General features: G+C 32.2%; 1 protein-coding gene across 2 annotated transcripts in view; it reads left to right on the plus strand.

Annotated features, from left to right (window-relative positions):
* LOC132730147 (E3 ubiquitin-protein ligase RBBP6-like) overlaps positions 1–23,450 on the plus strand; it is a 58,706-nt gene extending 35,256 nt beyond the window's left edge. For both annotated transcript variants that reach the window (XM_060716002.1, XM_060716001.1), the window contains exon 3: positions 21,981–23,450. In XM_060716002.1, the coding sequence (XP_060571985.1) occupies positions 21,981–22,585 (605 nt within the window). In that variant the 3' untranslated portion in view covers positions 22,586–23,450. The remainder of the gene's footprint in view (positions 1–21,980) is intronic.
* The last annotated feature ends 616 nt before the right edge of the window (positions 23,451–24,066 follow it).

Below are 24,066 nucleotides of genomic sequence, written 5' to 3' on the forward strand. Positions count from 1 at the left end.
TATTCAAGAATGATATTGACAATTTGAACATAAACAACAAAAGTAATAGTGACCCTCCACAGAAATATTCGGATTCCTATGTCAATAAAACAATAATATAGTGGGTTTGCGACTAACATGGATCCAGACGAGCCTGCGCATCTGGATCCATGCTGGTCGCAAACTCACTATGTTGGTTTTGTCGTGACGTGGCTCATATATTCATATATACTTTAGCGCTGTTTAATTGCTCTCTTCAACTCAATTATAAAAAAATTTGTGATAACTGCATATATATTAACTTTGAACTCTGTAGAGTGATGAATAACTACATGTAATGCTAATGTTCGCTTAAACAACTACCTATGAATCAAATGAATATAAAAGGGTATTTTATAAATAAAAGAGATGATTTTCTTTCTTTACAAATGCGGCGTTTTCGAAAGACGGAACAAAAATCAAACACATAATTATTATACATCATCTGTACAAAGTAAATATATTACTATATTGCAATCATATTTTAAATGTACAATAGAATTCAGACGTTTCCTTGCAGATAGCAATTTACGCTTTAAATATTTCGAATCTCGTAAAAAGAATTCAGTTAGGTTTAAATGTGTGTATATCTGTATGCTGCTTATACTTGACTTTGCATAGCTAAATCTTAAAGCAGGCTTATTAAATTTTTGGCATATTATCTTTACTATTTCAAAATTAATGTTCTGACTGTAAATAAATTGTCACAATACTTTTTCTAAATATACAGATCATTTTTTGTTTGTTTTGAAGATGTTTAATTTTTATAGACAAAATGGTCTTTTAACATTGATGTACTTGTTGCCGAAAATTATTGCCCGATAAATAAAAACGTTTATCCATGTGCAGTTACAAAGCAAGATTAGTCATATTATTTATGTTCTTCCTGAACTAAATAGTACTTGCTATTTTTAGGGAAACACGCTTAAAAATCAATCTAAAATAGCTTTGTTTAGAAATATAGCAATTGAATGGAAAATATATAGTTTCGTTTAATTTGTATAGGACATTATGTTATGTTCGTCGGCTATTTAAGTAGAGAAAATACCTTTGTCGTCGTTTTCTAGTTCTTTAATTGAATCGTCTCTGTACTACAGAATATTGTCTAGATACATTATCCAAAGGAATACCTCTTTTCTCATCAGCGTAACCATGAAAGTCTGTTACCTCACTACAACTTGAACAAAGTACGTCAAGTTACTATTTATAACATCACAGAGTCCCCGATGAGTCATACAGGTGTAAATAAGAAGACTACCTGTTTTCGAGCCACGTGTTTAGATGTAACGCTCCACCCAAGCAGTGTTCAGTTTTTCTCGTCAATTATAAACGATTATGTACATCTGCAGAGTGCATCTGTACAAACTACCTGCACATTATGATCTCAACTAACGCCAGGTTAATATCTTTGATTTGAGAGGCACACTTAGTTCATGCAGATAGGAGATGATCCCGTCTGCAATAACTATTACAGTTTGAAAACAAAAATGTTAGTAACAGTTGCCTTTCTACGTCAAACATGTAGATTAAATAATGTGAAATACGATTGTATTTTGATAAAAAGATATTTAAATAAAACATACATGTCATTTATAAAGTATTTTGTGTTGAATACAAAAAAAAATAAAGAATTAAATGAATAAAGTTTGATAATTATATCATAAGTATCTCCATCAAAAATAATATAAATATACTTATAATTTTGAAATATTCTAAAATCACTAGATACAGCGTTCTATGAACTCGGTTGAAATTGAACTTTTATAAGTTGACTTTTGAAATAGAACTAATAATAGGGACAAACACGTGATTTGTAAGTATTCCGAAGGATATTTGTGTTATCTTAATTAGTTTCTGTACATCAGCTATATCCTCCCCCTTGTCTGATAAACCACAAGCGGCTGTGGAACACCCACGGTATGTGTGCTTCATCTTTTATAGATTTATGCTTAAAGAGAACAATTGGCCCCACTTATTACCTCTAGAACAGAGGCTAATAAACCGCAAACAGATTGCTTTCCGCCAATGATGTCATTGTACTAAAGCTTGTCAAAGATTCAAAGTAACTACATTATTAGTGCACAATTACTATAAAATAAAAAAGTGTAATAACAAAGAATCGTATGCTTTTATCGAGTACTTAATGCATCAATCAATCTATTCTCACTCTTTGTTATCTCATATTTTAAACACGGTAGTGGTAAATGCCAGCTATTGTCGACTCCCATTAGCACCGGTTTGGGCAAAAGTCGACTGTTTGAAAGCTTACATGAGTTGCATAATTCAATTTGCTCTAGTAAGGAATACATATGTACTGATTCATGTTAATAATTATAATGTTTTACATATTCTAAGGATGTTTTAACCGAGGGGAAGATAACATATTAATAGACATTGCATATGTAGACAAGTCGCCATTTTAAGAGAATTGCTTGTTATAGATTATCAAGAACACACCAGTTGCTTTGAAAATGGTGCAGAAATGACTATAGAAGAATGTACAATTAGTTGTTGCAATTAAAAAGGGTAGTTACTAATCATATAAAAACATTTTTTATAGCTCAGGCAATAGTACATTTAAATTAGTCTGTCTTAACTATTTATTATGTCTTTAAACATCAAAGAGGCCAAGGCGGCAATATAAACGGTCCAATCTCATTCAGAATTATTCTTTGTCGAGCAACATAATCAATTATGTAGGTAATTATAGAATAAAAATATTATAATAATGTGACAGGTACATATGCGCGGTCTATAAATTTGTTCATCAAAGATACAAAATGATATGATTATCGGTGAAAGTCTGTTTATATTATTACACCTCAATTATCTTGTTTCATAAATGGCACATTACGTGTTAGTGGGAGATTAGAAGCTTTTTTCCAATCTGGAAATTACATTTATCATATCGTTTTAATCATAGATGTCTGGGTTTGTTATATGTATTTTGATTATCACAAACTCTTGATACATCAACTAAACAATACATGTTCCCCATCTGCGCATTGCCAACAACAAAAGTGTTCGTATTTGCCATTGACTAATGACTGTGTATTATAAAAATATACATCGAAATGAACGATTTTCGGGTTTTGAATGGGTCATTTCACCCTGATTGTAGTGGCATAATTTGAAGAAAGCATAAATTGTATAATCATATAATCATTAATTTCAGATGCGATTGATAAAACATATTGCCCGTTGTTGTACGAAAGTACCCTGCTGTTCCTATAAAACTACAATAACCACCTTAACATAAAGATATAAAATCAGGTAACAATCAAAGACATTTCCTAATTACAAAATAAGCAATCGAAAACACATAGGTTTCGGATAGTTATATTCGCCTCAAATTTCGAAAAGTTAATAATTCATACATAATTATCGCACTTTACACACATGTATATAGATTCAGGTAAAACTATTAACTGAATACTGAATCAGCAGTATAATATTTGTCTATACTTTTTTATATTGTGATTTTAGTAATTACTAATTTATTATCTGCGTATTTTAGGCTGAAATGAAATATGAGTAAAAAATTAACTCAAAGAAATAATTTTAAGAACTAACTTTGAAGTTATTTAACTGCAATTCAATTTTATTCAGCTAATACCATTTATTAAAGCTCTTTGGTGAAAGTCAAACGTTGCACTGTGTCACACTTCCTTTTTGATATATTTTCTTGGTTCTTCGGGATCATTTATTCCGAAGAAGGAAAAACTGGAGCTAGGGTTGTGTTGCACATTTCATTTGTTCTGATGGGCAGACTCAATCAAACCGAGCCTTCACTTACAAACTGTGTTTCAATTGATCTCAAGGTATCAATTGTTATTTGTTTTGTATGTTGATTTCCCTAAAATTGTGTTGTTGTTTTACGGAGCCGGGGCAGGTTTACTTTTAAAACGAACAGGATGATTTAGAGTACAGAAATATATTTGTCTATACTTTTTGATATTTTAAATTTCGTTAGCAATTTCAACGACGCCAATAATAATCTGTATTTTATTCAAGATACTTTAGAGTATTTAAACGTAAAGCTTTCTTGGCTGTAAACAATGATTTCACTTCCCTGAAATAGTTTCAATAATGTAATATTGAAAAATAAGTTTATAAAAAAGACATCAAGGAATGAACAACAAACTCAAGGATGATTAATGAAAGGGAATATGGCTCGTGTCTGTACACTCAGAGCAGCACGTGTTAGTTATCTTTACCGGATGCAGTAATTAGGATAAAAATTTCTTTTGCCTCGTAAAATTATCAATTTACAAAAAAATTGAAATGTGATCTTACGCTGCAAGCGGTGTTTTAGTTGTAGGCACTTTGTTTCTTGCAAAACTATTTAGCATTATTATTCTACCAATTGAATCTCTGAAGGATTGTTAATAAGATGACGTTCATGTTAAAGGCACACTGAATACATTTATACATGAGTTTTATAGCATTTGATAATGATTTTAGAGCATGTTAGATGCTTGTTACCGCAAAATGTGAAATAATTTGGCACAAAAGAAGTAAATTGTAGACAAAGTAGTATATTTTGACATCCACACAAATTACTAAATCACAATAATGTACTTATTGCCAAAAAGCGACACAAGAGAAAGGTTGTTCAGGTTATATTTACCTCTCGGATCCGAACAGATTTTGCCAAATGTCACACATTCATTCAAAATAGTCAAATAATACATTTGAGTTAAAACAGTACACGAAAATAAAAGGTTTTCAACTTGATCTAATGTGTTAATCAATATAATCTTCTGAAGTTGTTTGAAAATTAGATTCATCTTATATGAGTGCTTGATAGCAGTCTGTAATACCATAAATTAATCATGTTGACAGTATTTAGTATCATCCCTGTCAACAACCCGTGAAAAATATATATGGATGTTGTTCGTAAGTGTGAGATACATGGTCAGATATTAAATATCAATATTATTATTATTATATTCATGTATATATTGGATAATAAATTATTTTGGAACAAAACGAAATTATTATACAACTGCAAATTTGCTAAGAATCACCTTTTTGACATTGCATATTTCAGTCCTATTATCATCATATTAAAATCATATTTCCGCTAACGATACACCTGTACGGGGACCTCATAATCGTGTACTTAAATTATCGATTTGTCATGTACACCTTGCACGATAAGCATGTGGAAAAGCATACCTTTTTAAAGTTGGTGTTTTATGGCCATGTGCTTTCACTTAAACGTGTACAAGCAGCAATACTGCTCTTTTATTGTAAAATTGTTTTCAACATAAACAAACTACAATGTATGGCAAATCGACAGGTTAGACATCGTCTAAGTGAAGATGTATTGGAATGTTAGAGGCTGGCAGTTCACAAAGGCACGTTGCCTATGTCCTTGGGGTATCCCAAAACGTTGTCTCCAGGATATGGATGTGTCCAAATGACTATCAGAGCAATTCACATTCCGTTGACACAACGCCATACACAAGAGCGTTTGCAATGGGCGCAGACTCATGTCACATGGACTGTTAATGATTCGACCCCGGTCCTCTTCACTGATAAGTCAAGGTTTTGTGGACTTTACGGACAGACTAGGGCTAGGGTTTTGATATGTCCAAATGAACGCTTAGCTCCAGCATGAGTTGCAGAACACGAGTTTAGTCATGGTGTGGGCGGGAATAAGCGCTCAGGGGAAAACGGACCTACACATCATTGAAAACGGTACACTGACGGCAGTAACGTATGTCAATAAAGTCTTAGACGTCCATGTACGCACGTACGCTGGTGCAGTCGGTCCTGATTTCATTCTTATGGATGACAACGCCCGTGCACACAGAGCCCACATCAATAACCGATATCTTGAGGAGGCAACTATAGTCCGCATGGATTGACTAGTGAGGCCCCAGGATTTAAATCCAATTAAGCATGCTTGGAATATGCTGCAGAAAGCCATGTCTTCACGGCACGTCCAGCCAGCAACAGTTCAGGAGCTAAGACATGCAATTATAGAGGAATGGGCCCAGATTCCCAGTCACAAGGTCCGCAGGCTCATCAGCAGCATGCGGCGGCGATGCCAGGCCGTAAGTAATGACACCATACTCGGTATTAAACACCCTACGCCAACCATTTCCTGATTTGCAAGATTTGTTTTATTCCACTATGTGATCTCCAAAATGTTGATAATCGTCCAGCACACTCTTTCTGCAACAGGCACACGTCAAGGAACACTTCCATTGTCATTATTTTCATTTGTTTTCATATATTAAATAACTTTTAATCAATTTTCACATTTTTGACAATTACACAAAGTTACGCACTGTGGAAAATGTGATCCTTAGCAAATTTTGAGTAGTATATTATTCATATTAATGTTCGTACTTATCACTTAGAATTCTACCAACATTTTATTCAGTAATATTCTATAGTAATATTTAAATGGTAACCTTTCTATTGTTTTATCATCATTAATTGAAATACTTCTGGAAAACATGCCAAATTGTAGACCAATTTCACATTTCAATTTAGGAAGGTTAAATTGTAGATTGTTTCTGGAAAGAAAGAATATGGATTGAAGGTTTTGTTATTTATAGGGGATACAATATCATCCGCAACGATATTCGTCCAAACCAATATAATAAATGTTGTTTTCTTCTAGCAATACACTTAAAGTGACAGTTATTTGTCAGGTTTGTCAGCGTTATCGCCTTGTGAATTGACATACAAGTGAAAACTACAATGCTGTTAACAGCTGTAACCTAGTATAGAATACTCTAATTTATCAACCTAACAGTTATATTGTAGGAAACTGACATATTCTTTCTCCAGTTTCATATATTATAGATTTACGACAATACCAAAGATGAGTACCTTAAATCGGTGAAATGAATATTTTCAAGAACATATCATAACAATTATAATTATTGCTTTATAGTTGTTACATTTTTGTCTCAAAATCTATAGTTGATTCAACTTTACACGAGAAAATTCTTATCTTGAAATAATTATAAAAAAGTATCATTAGTGGGTAATTAAATATCATTTAATGGTTGCACACCCTCTATATATGTTTTTGAATTATTGTATAAATTATAAGGAAGCGGGAGTTTTCGTTTAATTTCAAGGTATAAATGATTTTTTATCACATTGTTGCCTTGCCTAAAAATCCATTTATTTCACGTGTTATAGTCATATAGCATTCTGGACATTACTGACAATGTTTAAGGTTATATTTATTATTATATAATATATTAAATTAATGTTGATGATATACAATGAAAGAGATTTGCATCATATCTTGGGCCCATTAGCGCAGGCTTAAGCGAGCAGTTGCGAGGAATCACAACTTTACTGGAATGAAGTTAAGGGCAAGTCTGTACAATTTTACTCGTTTAACTTTTAAATTTACAAATTGTAACGTTTACATATTATAATTTTTTCTTCGCGTAAATATTAAATGTATGTCTGGTTGTCCTAGGCAATGACTTTCGTTTGTAAAGAAGCCTTTTAAAATTATCAATTTCTTTATTTACGAGTTGACTTAATGTCACTTCATTTATTAGCTTTTTAAGCTTTTGTAATACATGTAGTAATGTATTAAACGATTTTATGTCAGTATTCGCCTCCTCCCGTAATAGGAAAAAGCAGTATCAATTTTGGGAGGCCAATACATTGTATCAAATTAGATCATTTATGAGTTATCGTGTGATCGAGTTTCTTCTGTTGCTATAAAGTAAACAGAAGCTCATCACAATAAAAACAATGAGGGTGGGATGAAAGACAATCTATAACCACATCATTTGGATTGTAACATAACTATACTTTCTATATACGTCTTATAAAAAGAAAAAGAATATAATTGCCATTTGAAAACTTTTACAGAAATAGAATATATCGCAATTAATCCTCCCCCACTACCCTTCAACAAATGAGCACCTGTTTGAAATCGTTTTCTTCTTAGATACTACAGCAAGCACGCATACTTAATAGCTTTGTTGAAATGCAGCCTAACCGTAAGAAGTTACAACAGACAGTTCTAGATGAGCTGCCACAATATAATGAGGTATGTTTGTAAATAGGAACGATGTCAAAATAGAACAGACAAATCTACATTTCATTTCTTCAAATTGAATTGTAAGCTTAAAATGGGACACTTAGATTATTGACTATTTTTGAATAGACAAAAATAAAATTTAACACAATTAAAGCAAAGGGTAAATTTATTTTGACTTTTACCTACGCACTCACCATTTACATTTGGATATGTTTAATGTAACTTTTGTAGAACTGACACATAATATTCACTCACAAGATATAGTTTATTATAATAAAGTAAATAAAAATCTTAAATTCTAGTTGGCTTGAAAAACTTTTTATAGTAAGCCGTTTATACCCTTAAAAACGTACCTTGCATTAATAACAATGTATTTCTACATCGTGGAGACGGTTACCTACATATGTGCATAAATCTATTATTTCGTTTTGTCCTTTATGGCATATTTCTCGATCCAATGTCATTACTTTGAAAATAAAAAAAGCTTAAAGCAACACCGCTTTGATGACTTTACATTTGAATTTTTTTTTCATTGCGCAGCGTTGGCGTGGTTGATAACGTACGTCTTTTTCCTGTATTTCTTTAGAAACAGTCCGAGGCTGCTGGGGTTTCTTATGAATTTGTCGTCATTTATTATTATAAATTAGTAGTACTGACGGCTTGCGTCTCGGTCCATATTTTTTCTCATTCAGGCTATATTCTTCCGTATATCCCGTCAGCAACTTATAATATATGATGATACCGGTTGTATATGTGTCTTAAGTATTTAAATGTTTAAACTTTGTTTTTAATAACAAAGAGAATAGACTTGTTACTTTGAAATATTATGTCCATCGGTAGAATGCATGTAGACAGTATTACATTTTGTTAATGATATTGCTTTCGAAAAAGAGAATTGTATTGGTAACTTTAAAGTTCTATGTCAAACATAACCATTTGTGTCTTGAACGTTTACCATATTATTAACTATTACGTTTCGAATGAATATATTATAACGTTATTATGAAATTATATTTTTATTAATTAATTTTATTATTAAATCTTGTCTGCGATATCTACCTGTTATCTTTTTTTATCTTTGCTATCAAATTAAATATTTGCTTAGTATGAACTGTATAGAACTGTCCTAAAATGTCCCTGTATCATATAAAAGACATTTTAGGGACTGTTTGTATATTTAACTTAGTTGTATTAAAATATTTGTTATTATGTGAGTTTTGAAAGTGTTTATCAGATTTTCAAAAAACAATTCTTCCTATCAGATTAAGACAAAACTCATTATGACAGTTCTTTGTCAAATCTAATCTAACGTTCCTTCAAGTGAACTAAAACTGTCATGCGTGTATGGCTTATCTTGGCAGAAATGTTGTGTGTTGTGTTAAATGCAAATATAAAGTCACTGATTATGCCGGTGCATTTCCTTGTGTCAGAAAAGTAAATGGAATAATCCTAGCTAATTCATGGTAATGAAAAACAGTGGCATTAATAATGGCTCCTCTACATTTTTGTGCACATTGCCAACTTCTTTATAAATAAAATAATGTTTTAAATAAATATTTACATTTACAGATTTACACATATTAACAATAAATCATGGAATAATTGCTGTTGCCAAACAGAGATCTTCATCTCCTGAACATCCACAAGTTCCAAGTTTTTGTGTGAAATGTTTTCGATTAATGTATTGTGGCGAAACAAAATCACGACAGAGAAACAAAACTTAGCATTGGAAATATTCTTTTAGAAAACACGTTCTTATTTTGTGTCTTACGCTGCTTTGGTTAAGTAATGACCTTCATTAAGAAAAGCTTTGTTAGTGACAGGGTGTATTAAATCGTTAAATGATATAACCAATTCATTTTGAAATTATATTACATAACGGGATGTTTTAACCACCATATGAACAGAGCTGCAGATCTTTCTAAATTCAAATTTTCATCACCACAATGTTACATTTGCCTAAACCGGTGCAAGGGTATGTGGACTGTTCCTTGCACTTTCAAGTACTGTCTATGAACAGGCTCATTCAACTCAAAACGCCAAAACTGAAAATGTTGCATGCTCGGTTTGACCTAGTCTGTTCTTTTACGGCACAAATATGTAGAACCAACTGTCAACGCACTCAAACATAAATTAAATGTACGGAACTGTTTTAACTTCGTAACCATATGCTGGCAAAGTACGGTCAAACCGGTCCATTTCTATATAAAATAATGATAATAAAATGCAGTATCAGTATATCTGTGTGATTCACTGTAATAAGAAACATAAGGACTCACGTTGGTTCTTTTGCATTTCTTGAGCAAATTGCCAAGTTCTTTGTCAATAAATTAATGTTTTAAATAAATATTCTTATTTACTGATTTACACTTATTTACAATAAATTGACAAATAATCACAGATGCTAACCCTGTTATAGGTTACACCGAGACAGAAAGTACAAGTTCCTTATTATGAAACATATTGAATTAAGTCTGGAAAATAGAATCCTCTCGAACGCGATTTAACATAAAATAAATAAGTGGAAATTGCAGACACGGTTCATAACAAACAATTACATATGCGAAATATTTTGACTTTTAGTACAGGTTTCAGCATCATTTCTTCTTTTACATTTAGATATTCGAATTTATAGTATCTTTAATCAATCAAAATTATTCCGAGAATAAAAAAAATAACTTACATTAATACGGACATTAAAACGTTTTAAAGATACTTCGAATAGTCAAACCTGACAATTATTCAAAATTTGAATGTCAAAAAAATGTAAAAAAAAAAAATGAAAAATCTAAATTTCTGAAAAAAAAATTCATTTTTTTTTGTCAACCAGTTGAAGTAGTTCCATTTTGAACTTTTCCCAATATGATGTTAAGATGCCGTCAAATTCAACATAAAAATGTTTTTTGTTTTGTTTTTTGTTTGCTTGTATTTTTAATTATTTTTGGTGACTTAATGATAGAGGTTTATATAGAGAAATAATTTAGAAATATTTCAAATATCTGGGCAAATTAATAGTTGTTCTGAAATTACTTTGAAATTAAATGACTTTGCTGTGATAAAACCCGAGCAGTGTGCCAACTTTGACGTATTAAATCATGCGAAAACAATAGAAACGTATGCACAGAGACAGAAGATATTGAAACTTAATCCTCTCTCTTCTCCACCCCAGAAGCCAGAAGAAAATACCACTTCAAAATAACATTCGACTAACATTCTCTAATAACATGAAAATTAAAAAAAAACATACTAAAAATATAAATAGATTAGTTGATGCATAGCTTACGATGGGCTAATTGTAATTGGAGAGTTGACACGATAGAAAGCTTAATTTGACATCAAGCAATGTTTTTGGGGGGAAAAAACATGTAAAGAAAAATTGTTGTAATGTACACCTGACATTACCATTTACTATTTTCAAAATTATTTCGATTGGAAAAAAATGAAAAATGAAATCCAATTCGTTGCATCGAAAACAAAAACTTTTCTCATTATTTTTTCATTCCGTTCTGTTTCGTTTTGAACTTTTTTCGATATGATGCTATGATACAGTACAATTCAACATAAAATATTACAGGAAAAATCATGGTAAAGTACATTGCCTAACTAGAACTAGCAAATTCATATAATTGATATCCCCTTTCTACCAATCCTCGATTGAAGCTGAATTCATGGTATTTTGTCCCTTAGAAAATTTATAACAATAAACATTCAAGCTGATTTTCATTTTAAAACAACCAACTATATATAAATTATGGGTCAACTCGTATTTTAATCTTTCACAAATGTATTTTTGAAGTACAATCTTTCCAATAATCATGATTCATTGTCGGCTATTAATTCATTGATTTCCACTTATATATGATCACTTTATTGTAACATAAGAGATTATCTCAGCGTTTAAGAACAAGTAGCGTAATATATCAGTTAGCAAGAATTTTATGACTTCCCAAATGTAAACCCCTCACACATTGTTTCTCTTATAGACAGAATGGAGCAACTATATCTAATATGCGTACGTCATATGTGATCTATCATTGATAATTAAACAATAATGGCACGTGATATGTGGGAGTTAACCTTTGGTTAGACGTTCCAGATTCTGTTAAAACTAGTATTAAGACATCCAGGGCTGTGATGTAAAAATAATGTGTAAACATTATGTACTAAGCTTGCGTACAGTCCAAGTCAAGTACATGTATATATTTTCCCCATATTTTATTTCAGATTCTTGATTTAAAGGTAAATTGATAAAAAATAATATACCATTTCTTACAAACACGAAATATTTTTATGTAGCATTTACCTTTTGTTTTATTCACATACATTCACTTTTATATACCTGAGTTAAATAATTTCATTGCAGAAAGTTATTGAACGCTCACTGGATATGTAAAATTTGAATTAGATAATTCACAAACTATAAATCGGAAGCTGCGAACATTATTTCATGTCATGTTAAAGTGGTCCTTTGGTTAAAAACAAAATACCACTTTTTAAACGAGGCTATGTATTCATGCTGTGTTTACCTTAAGTGTGTAAAGTTTTAAACATGACATATCTACCCTGTGTGCACTCAAAACATGTTTTTTTAATTACATATAAGTTGTGTGACAATTGTCAATATTTCAAATTATTAGATTTGTGAATAGTATCTTTAATGTTGATGCAAGATTCAAACGTGTTGTTAATCTTAAATTTCAGACAAAAATATTACCAACTCTTAAACATTTGGTGACATAATAAATCTAAATAAAATTGGCAATACTTCTTTGTTAATATGTATTTTCGTTTTTTTTTTTACAAAACAAACATGATGTTATTTTGTTCTTGTATGTAAATTATATATTTGATATTCAGCATTTTAAGTAAAATAACACAAGATCAATATACAAACAGTCAAATAAATTATAAGTTCTACATAAATCGGTCATAAAAACGACCAACTGTATGTCACAATTAATTGTACTATGTTTAGACAGCTGGATAGCACGTTAATTTTGAGGAATTAACACATGCACTGGTATTATGGGTACGGATTTACTATCAATACAGGAAAAAAACGGATTACTCTGTAGATTAACTGAATTCTTCAATAAGCAGTAAAACAAGATAAAAGATGTGAAAACATGCATTTATATAAAAGAGTACACAGGAACAGGACGTAACATATGTTTTACTGAAAGTTAGGCTATGCAAAGTTTTACCTCATTTTTATGTGACACCTACACTATGAAACATTTATACTAAGCGGCAAATTCACGACAACTGGAACATGTGTTATACTAAATTGTATCTATGTATATACTTAAGTAAAACATCTTTATTCCTTTTTTTCTTATTAAAAGAAATTTGATAGTTTATTAAACCATTAAGGGATTTTTAGTTTATTCTGTAATTGTGAAAAGCACACGTGCTGATTATCCATGGAAGTTCGTGTTTTTAGTTTATTTTATGATTGTAAAAATTACACATGTTCATTATCCATGCACCTTCGTATGTTCATTAGAAAATTATGAAATAATGTGTACAAGAAATAGTCAAACATACGTTTGTCATACATTGAAATCATTCACGTTTCCCTGCACTATTCCATGTTGTTTTCGTCATTGTTTTACCTAATACTAGTGTATCATGCTATATTAAAATATGACAATGTTGTACACAACATAAATCCAAATAATTATCTGATGACTCATTTGTTGACATTGAAAAACCTCATAAACTGTCATCATTGTTTATTGTACCTGTACCACTCAGGTAAACATACATCTGGCGTCACTTAAACGCTTGCTTTTACATGTTTCTTAGAATGTCCGATGTAATTAAAACAACAAATTAGCAACTAATTGAAAGAAATTAAGGTTAAGGTGAAAAAGGCAGTCTGTATTTACGTTTATTTTTCTGTTGTACTACGTGCATTGCTTGTTTATATGGAACGTCGGTGGTTCTACTCAGATGCTTGTTTGTGCTTGAAATGATGCACGGACGGACAATTGAGGTCTTCCCTCACCAGCAAAAGCTGGAAAGTCGCCATATGACTTACACTGTGTTGGTGCGACGTAAAAACTCTACAACCACAATAACAACAAATACATCTTCATAAAGTATTAAGTACCGTATAAGTGGTTTTTTCTGCGGGCTCCAAATTCTGCGGTTTTTCCAAATTTTTGCATGTTCGTATTTCTGCTGACTTTATTTCTGCGGCGCATCTTTTGGACAAAACGTGATTTTATGTCTGCGGCTCATCTTATCAAAGTCTAAGTCACATTACTCTACCTATTTTATTTGCATGTACACATTTGCATTAAAATTTTGTTTATCGTCGTCACCGCAAAACTATATAGTAATTACAAACAATTATATTGTTAGTAATTACAAACAATTATATTGTTTGCTTGCAAACAAATATAATGCGCAATAATACACAGTATGCATCTTTTGATCTGCGTAAAATGACGTGTGAAAAATATACCAACCCGATAGTATCTTTAATTAAATAAATTTTATAGAAGTTCATCGTAAATCAGACAACAATTAATGCATACGACGATTATTTAGCAGTACAGGGGTTAAAATGGTTTTAATGATTTAGTGGTAAAAAAAACCTTATAGCGAACAAGCAAACACTATGTTGTTTAAATATCTTTATTCATAAGTTTGCATAATTAACAATAGGTACATCCTTACGAGCACATACTACATACTTGGCTTAAAGCAATTTTATATAACTCGATAACCCGCTAACCGTTATATATATTTATCATAGGTTAAAGTAAATCATCTAGTTTTAGTGAGTATCACCCTTTAAGGTTGTAGTATTTATGGTATTCAGTTTTTGCACGGATTTTCCGTGCGTGTAAAGTATTGATAATCGTTGTTAAGATTTTTCCTCATTCGAAGTCTTTGCATTGTGCAGTAAACATATACATTACGATATCATAAATGGCTGAATCAGAAGATAGAATTAGAGATAGTTCGTCCTTCAGTGATAGAAATGGGAATACAGATGGCTCTGTAGATGAATCTTCCATTGAGCAATTTGGTTTGATGCGCTCTTATTTCGACCAGCATTTCAAGTCATTGAAAAGAGAATTGAGAGAAGAATTACACTCTTCTTCGACTTCCACACTAAAGCGTTTCAAGGACGTTTCGTCATCCAAGGACTTCAAGTATCGAAGTAACAAGAAACAGTTTGTTTTCAATCTTGACGTTATTGAGGGTTTGGACGACATTAAAGAGGCTACTAAAAGGGGCGAGCAGAATAAAGTCTTAGAATTATCTGAAGCCCTGAGAAAGAAGGTATTTCATAGAAATAAGCTTATCAGAATTGCTGATAAATCTGCAGGCGGCTGGGACACAGTCAAAGAGTACGAGTCAGACGACCTAGCCAGTGACAGTGACGATGATAAACGTCTTAAAAGGGCAGAGAGCAGGGCGCTTGCCAAACTTAAATCTAAGCAGCCGCGGAAGCCTGCCAGCGCTACACCTAGCCCAGGGTTTGCTGATCTTAGTGGGTCTTCTACTTCCACTGGTGTTCCTCCTTCAAATACCAACTTCATGCCTAATTTTCGTGGCTCACGACGCTTCAACAGGGTTATCCAATGTTTTTCATGTGGCGGATGGGGGCATACCCGACCGGATTGTCCCTTTCAATATTCTGGACCAGGTGTCGCCTCAACTTCCGTTTCCGGAACCTTGGGTTCCCCTTGGCAATTCGGACAACAACAACAACAACCTCAAGTCCCGCAGTTCATGCAGCTCAAGCAAGATCAGCAGTCAAAGGCCGCCATTTCAAAGCAGTGATGAGAAAGATGAGTATTCATATCTAGATATGATTTACAATAATGATAAAGACTTTAAAAACATTTTGTTACAAAACAGATATTTTGAATATCAAAATTTATCCAGTCAAAATAGTATTAATAAATGTAGCGATCTTTCTAATGTTAAAGGTAGATTGCGTGATCATTATAGATTTTGGGAAGATACCTTAAAGGCACCTGCTTTTATTTTGGATGTAATAAAGAACGGCTACAAAATTCCGTTTTTAGAAGTTCCAAAAAGTTATTTCATGAAAAATAATAAGTCCGCTCTTAAACATTCAAAATTTGTCTCTGAAGCCGTGGCAAAATTAGTGAGTTCCGGTTCTGTCTTGAAAGTTAGTTTTGTGCCTTATATTGTTAGTCCTTTATCTGTAGCTGAAAATAGCCAAGGTAAAAAACGTCTTATTTTGGATTTAAGTGTTTTAAACAAATATGTTTGGAAAGAACATTTTAAATTTGAAGACTGGAAAGTTGCATATGAATATCTTTATAAAGACGGATTTATGTTTAAATTTGATATAACTTCTGCTTACCATCACATTGATATATCCACTACTCATCAGTGTTTTTTAGGTTTTTCTTGGTCAGAGAACAATGTTAAAAACTATTACGTTTTCACTGTTTTACCATTTGGTCTTTCACCGTCCCCCTTTATTTTTACCAAATGTTTGAGATATATTGTTAAATACATCCGGGAAAATGGGGTCAGGTTAGATTTATTTCTAGATGATGGCTGGGGTGTAAATAAAAATTATTTACTGACCTTAAAAGATGCTGAATTTGTTAAATCAGTGCTTTTACAGGCTGGTTTTGTTTTGAATTTGCAAAAGTCAGTTTTGGTTCCCACTCAAATTCTTGAATGGTTAGGTATAGTCTGGAATTTGCAAGAAAATACTATCAGTATCCCTAGCAGACGATTAGTCAGTGTTGTAGATCTTCTGCATGCTTATTCAGTAAAAATACCTTTTTTGACTGTTAGAGAAATCGCTAGAATAACAGGGAAGATTGTCTCAATGATGCCAGTTATAGGGAATGTTTGCGAACTGATGACAAAAAAATCTTCACAGAGCTATAGAATCTAGGTCATCTTGGGATTCGGTTTTAAATATTTCATTTTTCACTGGTTGTTTTCAAGAGCTTCATTTCTGGGAAAATCAGTTCAAGGAAACACCTGTGAAGTATCTCTTTACTCACAATGGGTCAGATTCTGTTACTATATTTTCAGATGCAAGTAGTAAGGCATGTGGGGCTTTTATCAAAGGCGAAAATGATCAAGTCTGTCATAAAAATTGGTCGATTAATGAACAAAAAGAAAGTTCTACCTGGAGAGAACTGTCTGCGTTATTATTTTCAATTGAAAGTTTCATGCCTAAACTAAAAGACAAGCAAGTGCTTCTTTGTACAGATAATCAAAATTGTGTACGAATTGTAGAAAACGGAAGTACAAAATCTCGTTTGCACGAGATTTCTATTAAAATATTTAATCTATGTTTGAAAGAAAATATTTCGTTGTTAACTGAATGGGTTCCAAGGAGCCAAAACGAAATTGCAGACTGTATTAGCAAATTTTGTGATGTAGATGACTGGGGAGTTTCCGATGATTTTTTCTGTTTCATGGATGATTTATGGGGCACTCATACTGTTGACAGATTTGCCAATCATTACAACAATAAAATACTTCGATTTAATTCTAGGTTTTGGGTCCCTGAAACAGAGGCAATGAATGCCTTCTCCTGTTCTTGGGCTGGGGAAAATAATTGGCTTGTGCCCCCTATAAGTATTGCTCCACAGGTTATAAATTACTTGGAGAAGTGCAAAGCTAAAGGAACTTTAATTATTCCAAATTGGCCTTCGGCGCCGTTTTGGCCAATGTTGTTTGGAGACAACAGTATTAAGAAAGCTCATATTCTTGATATTTTAATGTTTTCATCCGGGCAGAATATTTTTGTTCAATATTTAAACAAGAACACGATTTTTGGTCCGGATTTCCATAGTAAAGTCCTTGCTATTAGGCTCGATTGTACCAATAATGATGTTTAATATGTTGTCGATTTTCGCCGACCTGACGGCGTTGATAGAATTTTCCGCCGACCTGACGGTGTAAAGTTGTTGCCGACCTGACGGCTTTATTTAGTTAATGCCGACTGAACTGTTTTAGTTGTTTTTTGATGACCTGGCGGTCTATTCATATTTTTTTTGCCGACCTGACGGCGTAGAGATTATTTTTATCGCCGACCTGACGGCGTAAAGCTTATATTTATCGCCGACCTGACGGCGTTAATAAATTTGCCGACCTATTGGCGTTATTAAGTCAACTTCTATAATTTGTTATATATTTTTCATGTTTGTGTTTATTTTACATATTTAAAACATATATATGTAATGATATTAATATGAGTATTTATTATATTTCATTCTCTTCTTATACGTTTTGCAGATCTAATTGCACTGAAGTTAGAGACAAGGAATTACCAGAATCCGGAGTTGTCTTTCCTGGCTGATCGTGTTCCAGATATAGTTCTTCAATCTAAAGCACCTAATACCAGTAAAAAGTATCAAAGAACTTTTCAAGCATGGAGTCGTTGGGCATCTAAATTCAGAATTTCACCACTTCCGGCTTCGGAATCTGATGTCTGCCTTTATTTGGTTTCGTTAATTCAAAAAGGTAAATCTTTCTCAAGCGTTGACGAGGCATTTTATGGAATAAAATGGGCTCATGAATTAGCAGGCTTTTCGAACAATCCGTGTACGTCGTTCTACGTTACTTCAGTCAGGGAAGCAGCTCATAGGATTCTTGGTCATTCTGTTACCAAAAAGGAACCGATCTCTCCTGATGTGTTAAGACAATTAGTCTGTGCCTTTGGTTGTTTAAATGCTAATCTTTTTCAGTTGAGAAATTTAACTATGTGTTTATTGTCATATGCTGGTTTTTTAAGGTTTTCAGAACTTGTTAATATTAAGCGGTCAGATATATGTTTCTATACAGATCATGTTGAAGTTTTTATTGTTCAAAGTAAAACTGATGTTTATAGGGATGGCGATCGTTGTTTGATTGCAAAAACGGGTTGCGATACTTGCCCAGTTAATATGTTGCAAAGATACATCAATAGCGCAAAAATTAGAGATGATTCTAATGAATATATTTTTCGTGCGCTTACTTTTTGTAAAAAATATAATTGCTACAAATTAAGAGGGTCTAAATCGTTATCTTACAGTCGAGCTAGAGAGATTTTGCTTAACATGCTAGAGTCAATTGGTTTAAACAAACAGCTTTTTGGGCTGCATAGTTTAAGATCTGGTGGTGCCACGACAGCCGCTAATATGGGTATTCCTGATCGTTTATTTAAGCGGCATGGTCGATGGAAAAGTGATCGAGCTAAAGATGGCTATGTTAAAGATGATATTGATAAAAGATTACTTGTTTCGAAATCTTTGGGAATTTAATCATTTGTCTAGCATTTCAATGCAATGCTTTATAAATTATTATTTTATGACCGTTCTTTGTTGGTCGATATATTATTGTATAACACAATGCACAAGACAATTCCTAAATAGCATTTTGTGTTTTGTTATCTTTTCTCAGAGTTGATTTACCTTATTAGATGGTAAATGATTTATTTCCGGTTGAGAGAAACGAATTAGGAAATAAATATATTTATCATAGGTTAAAGTAAATCATCTAGTTTTAGTGAGTATCACCCTTTAAGGTTGTAGTATTTATGGTATTCAGTTTTTGCACGGATTTTCCGTGCGTGTAAAGTATTGATAATCGTTGTTAAGATTTTTTCCTCATTCGAAGTCTTTGCATTTTGCAGATAACATATACATTACGTTTCCCAGCCCACCCACCCGTTTTTAAGCATAAAGGATTTTTTATGTTTATTTTGAAAGAAAATGATATTTATTCGTTGTTTAGAAAGGGCAATCTTGAATATATCAGTGTTTCTATTACAGTTTTTAGGGCATGTTAAAAGTTCATTTCCTGACGATGTTAATTTATTGGTTTTTTACTTTATGGAAAGAATATCAGGACGCTAATATTAAAGTTTATCAGTAACAAAATTTATGAAAGCATTTCTGTGGCTTACTGGGCCTTTAATTATTTTTCAGGTTTTTATTTTACAAATATGCTGTAGATTTTTTGATTTCTATATTATTTTGTTTAAATGCTCTCATAAACATTTGTTTTTCTCTGCAGCAATCGTTTTGTTGAAAGCTCAATTAATATAATATATCCTTTAAGTGATACAAAATCTTTCTTTATGATTTACTTGTCATAAACATAAGAATTTTACAACCTTATGCTACTTTATTGTTCAAAATATTGTGAATGGATTGTACTGCTGATAAATGATAATAATGTATATACATGTATGCTTGTTTGATAAGTTTATCATGAAATTATTTAGTTGAATTTGATATACAAAATTTGTGTTCGATATGATATTGTATAACACAATGCACAAGACAATTCCTAAATAGCATTTTGTGTTTTGTTATCTTTTCTCACAGTTGATTTACCTTATTAGATGGTAAATAATTTATTTCCGGTTGAGAGAAACGAATTAGGAAATAAAATCCGTTAGTCGTTATTACTTTGGAGAAAACAGGTCATAATGTAGGACACATATCGTTAAAAACATGCAGAAATATCCTGCGACGTTTATTTCTGCGGTGCTTAAACTGACCGCAGAAAACACAGAAAAAAGTCACCGCAGAAAAAAACCACTTATACGGTATTCCTTTCGTTATAGAATGCTCCATGGAGTTATCATTGTATACGTGCATACATTTCGTTAGGTAATAATTCATCTAGTATAAGGTGTAGCATTCAGAAGGCAGTGTCTAGACGCGGGCACATATGGCTCATGCAATTCTTTAACCGAGCTGACAGTATCAAAAGAATCTGTACAACATCTGGAGCAGACACATATTTCACTGCAGACCATTACGCAACATTTGAGCTTATCCATGTCTTGCCAATAATGAAGTTAATCTATAAATAACCTCTAATTTTTGCTACTCCCCGCTCATAAATAAATGATACTGTGCAACCTAAACGTCATTAATCATCTTTACATTTGCCAAGATTGTCTTTTTATTTCTTGTCTTGATCTTTTGCACTATAGAATTTCATCTTTTTTATCTTTATTTTTTGGGAATATTGCGGGTATTCATTACGTTTATTGGAGTATCTATAAAAAGAATCGTCCAGCTGACTAGATTGTGTTTACGTACATTATCCATCCGATGTCCCGGAGTAATATATAATACAACATAGCAGCCCTTAAACTGCCACCCAATGTTTGACAAGATATACGTGTCGTTTTACCTTGGGTTTTGATTTCTTTAAATTATTTCTCATTTTGAGTCTACATGAACGTATTCCAACAGATGATGCTCCACACAAGAATAATAATGATGCAATAGAAATTGTTTGATATATTTCATTTATTTTTCTAGAAATAAAAATAGTCATATGCAAAATGCCTCCGTCAAATTTTAATTCAACATTTTAACCTTTTTTAGAAGAGCCAACTGATGCTGTTTATCATATCTACTTACACACTACTTTTGAGCAGACATCCCTGAAAATATAAATAGTCCACATATACTTAAGTGAAAATAATAACTAATTTAAAAACAACTCAAGCTTAAAAACCACAAAGCCAAATCAAATTACTTCATCGATGCACAGAAAATCTAGTACATTTGATAAAGCTAGCGGATTAATGTCAAATATTTAAGATAAAATTGTAATTACTTTCCATAAAAAGAAGAATGAACACTATTTAAATGATATGCACGTCAGTCAAAAGACGTTTTTTATATCCTTGAAACACTTAATATATCTTTATCATGAACCGAGATATAAAATAGCATGTGTTTGTAGTGGTAACATGCACAGAGTACCTAATGCACTGGAATGACGAAAAAAAATTATCTTCCGCAACATTGCATACCTTCATTATTGTCTCCTTCCTTTATTAAAAAGGAATGTGATAGAACGAGCTTTTTAGTTTGTATTTTCATTTCCAGAATTTAGAAAATTGATAACATTTATAGTTATTTGATAAGATTATCAATCATTCTTATCTTTTCAGGGTACGGTCATGTGGCTCCAAAGACAGATGAAGGTCGAATAATGACAATAGCATATGCAGTATTAGGAATCCCGTTAACACTGTTGTGCCTTACTAACATTGGTGACCTCATGGCACATGGATTTAGATCGCTTTACGGCAAAGTGTGTTGTGGTCTGTGTTGCATATTATTCCGCCCTCGAAGACGACGCCGAATGGATCCTGAGAAAGGACTTTCCGGGGCTGAAGAGCGCATGATAATGCAAGAAAATGAAAAATCAGGGGAAGTAGTTCATGTACCTACCTCCGTGTGTTTATTACTTATGTCTTCATACATCATGCTAGGAACTTTATTGTTTGCGGAGTGGGAAAATTGGGATATGGTAACAGGGACTTATTTCTGTTTCATCACTCTGAGCACTATTGGTTTTGGAGATGTCGTACCAGGAATGAACCAAACAGACTGGGATCAACAAGAGAAACTAGTGTCATGTGCCTTATATCTTGTGTTTGGCTTATCATTAATTGCGATGTGTTTCAATTTAGTGCAAGAAGACGTGAAAGCTAAATGTAAATGGCTTGGGATGAAACTAGGAATAATTGATAAGCCAGTTAGTTCAGTTTGATACGTGAATAATAAATAATTTATTCTCCTTTAAATCAACAGGATATAAAGTATTAATTAAGTTCTTAATTAATATGATTAATAATGTTATAAAAGGAAGACTGTTTGCATAGTTTACGCAATTCCATTGTTAAATCATGACGTATTGTTCTTTGTTAACATTCTTTTCCCCAAATTCCTTGGCACAAAATCGAAATTCATATCTTATCAATAACCCATTAAAACTAGAATATATGAATATAGTGAACAATTAAGATTTGAATATCTTGAAAATTCGGATATTAAATAGAGGAATAGATATTTAAAAATACCTGTCTCAGCATCAATTCTTTTATCTTATGACACCGGAGATAAAGTTAAACGAATGCGTTAAACTTAATTCTTTTAATGTTTTTGCCTCATTATAAGACACGAATTTCATTTGGAATGTCATCAAGAAAGTATCACATTAAGTTTTATTTTCAACGCTAACTATATATATATATGCCTGACGTACTTGTACAAGTATCTAGGAAATAGACGTCTTCGGAACTAAAATATCTGAAGGGTTTGGCGAGGTCAAACCTTCAATTTTATGATAATCATGTATTTTAAATTAAATCTGATCCCGAACATGCATTAATTACTTTGAATAGTATTACTGAATATATTTTAATTGCTTTTTTCAAATGGTAGATACTTAGAACTCTTTAAACTTTATTTCGTTATCAATTTAGCATTTTAATGTTTTCATCCGTTTTCATATTTGAGATATGTAAAATATTACTTGAGGGTATATAATTTTATTCGGTATTTAATTATATAAATGTGCCCTGTCTATAATAAAATACTCTGTTTACATTTAACTAAAAGCAGTGGTAGAAACGAGTATACACTTCAATTGTGAACTAATTTCTAACACATTTCCTTTCTGTGCCGACTTTTATGTCCCTAACCCCATTTACAAACAATAAGCGCCATGCTTCTGAGAAATTTATAGATAACAGTCAACTTTATGTAATAAGCAAACAGTTTGTACTTATACAATTGTTTAATATTAAATGTGTTTAACTTAATCGGCTGTCTGGCATGCAATGGCTAGCCTACAGCAAGTCAATGGTTTTATTCCGTTGGCCTCTCGTGCGTGAAATAATGCAAAAAGTTGCATCCCTGAGGTCTTCATTCACCTTAAAAGCCAGTAAACCAGCGTTTGGCCTTTACAATGTATGAAAAGCAAATTTAACAAAGCAAACTAATCGCAAAGTTTTCTTTTTCCACTGTGTGTATCTCCTGTAAATAAAGTTGGTATATCTCATCAAACTATAGTACCACATTTTCCCAACTTGCAAAGTTGCCAATATAACAAATTTAATAAAGATAAAATATCACTTTTTATCTGAAAGAATTTTGAAAAACCTCATACTGACAATTAAAATAAAGAAATCTGTCTGATTATACCTCGCAGAGAAAAGGATTTCAAGCAGTCGTGATTAATTTTTTTCA

Source organism: Ruditapes philippinarum, unplaced genomic scaffold, assembly GCF_026571515.1.
Source record: "Ruditapes philippinarum isolate M1 unplaced genomic scaffold, ASM2657151v2 ctg3789_1_1_1_1, whole genome shotgun sequence".
Taxonomy (NCBI): Eukaryota; Metazoa; Mollusca; class Bivalvia; order Venerida; family Veneridae; genus Ruditapes; species Ruditapes philippinarum.